The following is a 2,500-nucleotide window of genomic DNA, read 5'->3' as shown; positions in this document are numbered from 1 at the left end:
AGAAAAAAGTAGTACATTTAAACGAGCATCTCATCAGGGTGGCCACAGGACAAAATAACAAAAAAAAAAAAAAAAAAGAATCTGCAAAGTAAATTAACTAAATTACCTATAAATATTTAAAGAAAAATACAGGAAGCTTACTTTTCTCCCTAAATATAAACATAGTCAAAATTAATAAAATAAATAGGCAGGCCATCCCTACAAGCTCAAACTCTCAAAAGAAGTTGAAAGTTTGTCTATACTTGGATCTAATCTAAATCTTTCAAAATAAAAAAAAAATTTAAATGTGGATTACTCTGCTAGTAGAACATTTGTTTACAATATTTAACATCTGAAGTGGGTCAATTTAAGTTAATAAAGATTATCTAAAACTATTGAACAATAATTATTCCCATCTTAGGACAATTTTGAAAACTTTTTGATCCACTTTATATGTTGACTACTGTATATAATGCAGGTATATAATACTTTTTATTAATTAAAATTGTAAAATTTAATTCTCTGCAACCTTTTTACACAATCAAAAGGTAAAAAAAAAAAAAACATTGTACTGCTGTCAGATTAATGATGTGAAAGTAGAGGCCTGGGTCAACAGGAAGGTATTTAGATTTTGTGTGAGTACTAAGAAATTGCATGAAACCCAAAACCATTGCTAAACCTTTCAAACATATCTGCTGATCAGACGTCTTTCTGCGTTTTTTTTTTTTTTCTTTTCACTCATTTCACCACCTCATCCTGTTTTCTCTTCTTACTACTAACCCATATGTGCCTCTACTTCAGAACCCGCACCTAAGGAGACAGAAGTCACTCGCCGCTTTTCTTTAGCCTCAACTGTCGGCTCTGCCACTGCTCCACGCACTAAAGGTATCAAAGTCGCATGTGTGGTTTTACTTGCATGCATTATATCCTTCAAAGACACATCTGAACTTTTTCTTAGCAAGGTATACCACCCACCTGCAGTGTGAATGACGTGATGAACTTTTTCCATCGTGACATTTCGCTTACGGTGTAGCAGTGTTTATTTTTTTGCATTGCAGTGTCATGTTTTAATTAAAGAAAGACACTTGTACTGTCATCACAATATCAAAATGAGCAAAAAGTAGATGAAATCAGTTAAAGTGTTACTATTTTTAGATATGTCTATTTACAAACTTTTGTCCTTACACTTTGAAAAAAAGACAAAGGGCTCTATTTTAATGATCATGGTCTAACAGGGCTGTGCTTATTCTCTTAATAAGCTATGATTGTGTTTTAAACATAAACCAATCAGTGTTTGATCTCCTATTGCCTTTAAGAGTCAGTTGCGTCACGCCATGGTACATTTGCTATTTACATGGCGGACTTTGTAAATGTAAAAACTGAACGATTCACTAGCGAGAAAACAGGTAAACCGACCATCTGCAGCACGAGGATAAAGAATGAGCCTCTTCCACTAATCCTCTTTACTTTACTTTAACTCTTTACTTTACACCTTTACTTTCGTGGATAATAAAACAGTGTTGTACACACTCCACTGAAGACGTTCATTAGTCTACACATTTCAAATTAGTTTGTTAAAACAAAGATCTGAATTCAGTTCTTATTTCCAGCAAATGAATAAATGAACAATATTAACAATGTGTGGTCAAAAAAGTTATATCCAAACACACGTCCTATTGCCCCATATGGTCATGCGTAGGTCTCCAAAACCTGACAGGTGGACAAATCTAAGCTTGTTTTTATTGAAACAAATAGAGATAAACTAATAATAAATAATACTACTGATGATGATAATAACATTATACAAATGCAAATTGTCATGAATAAACTGAAAAAGCCCCCTGAGATAAGGCATGGAGGCAGTGGTTTTCACATTTATGTAGAAAATAATAATTTTTTGGGATATTTTTAAACCCTTATTTTTTTTATATGTATTTTATGTAAAGATATTTGTGTATTGCTGCACATATTAAGCAATTTGTAAGCGTTTGGAAATGCATAGGTGCTCTGTGCTGGACTGTAGACCAGCTTTCAGTTCGTTGGTAAATGGCGCGATCTATGCCAGTTTCTCAAAATAGCTACGTGCCAACAATGCACCTTAACACATCTCCATCCATGAGTCCACAAAGTGATGCAAATGGATTTGCTATTTGAAAAAACATGGAGAAAAATGTTTAAAAAAATGTAAGTTTCTCTGGTCTGAAAATAGCAAAAAATCATGCCATACACATCTCGCGCCTTATCATGCCGAGTGTATGATAGGGCCCAAAAGGTCATGACAACATCTGTATTAATGTGACTTTAATTTTAATCAGTTATTCAGGTTTCAAACGCTTTTTTTTAGTCATACAAAGTTATACAAAGTTATACAAAAAAAAATTATTAACTTAACATTTTTTAGTTCGTTTGATTGTTATAAGTTGAGATAACTAGAAAAGGTCATTTGATTAAACAAAATATACCAACGCAATCTCTTGGCAATTCGTAATTTTTTGATTTAGTGGCTAATTCGTATAAATTT

At 32.6% G+C, this 2,500-nt stretch overlaps 1 protein-coding gene across 45 annotated transcripts in view; it reads left to right on the top strand.

Moving 5' to 3' along the window:
- Nucleotides 1-2,500, top strand: part of mcf2l2 (MCF.2 cell line derived transforming sequence-like 2) — a 198,625-nt gene that overhangs the window by 165,141 nt on the left and 30,984 nt on the right. For 29 of the 45 annotated variants that reach the window (XM_073916415.1, XM_073916405.1, XM_073916424.1 and 26 more), the window contains one exon: nt 781-864. The exons of the other annotated variants lie outside the window; for them this stretch is intronic. In XM_073916415.1, coding sequence (XP_073772516.1) covers nt 781-864 — 84 coding nt within the window. The remainder of the gene's footprint in view (nt 1-780; nt 865-2,500) is intronic. 45 annotated transcript variants of the gene reach the window in all.

The sequence above is a fragment of the Danio rerio genome, chromosome 11 (genome assembly GCF_049306965.1).
Source record: "Danio rerio strain Tuebingen ecotype United States chromosome 11, GRCz12tu, whole genome shotgun sequence".
Taxonomy (NCBI): Eukaryota; Metazoa; Chordata; class Actinopteri; order Cypriniformes; family Danionidae; genus Danio; species Danio rerio.
This window is presented reverse-complemented; position numbering and strand designations above follow the sequence as displayed.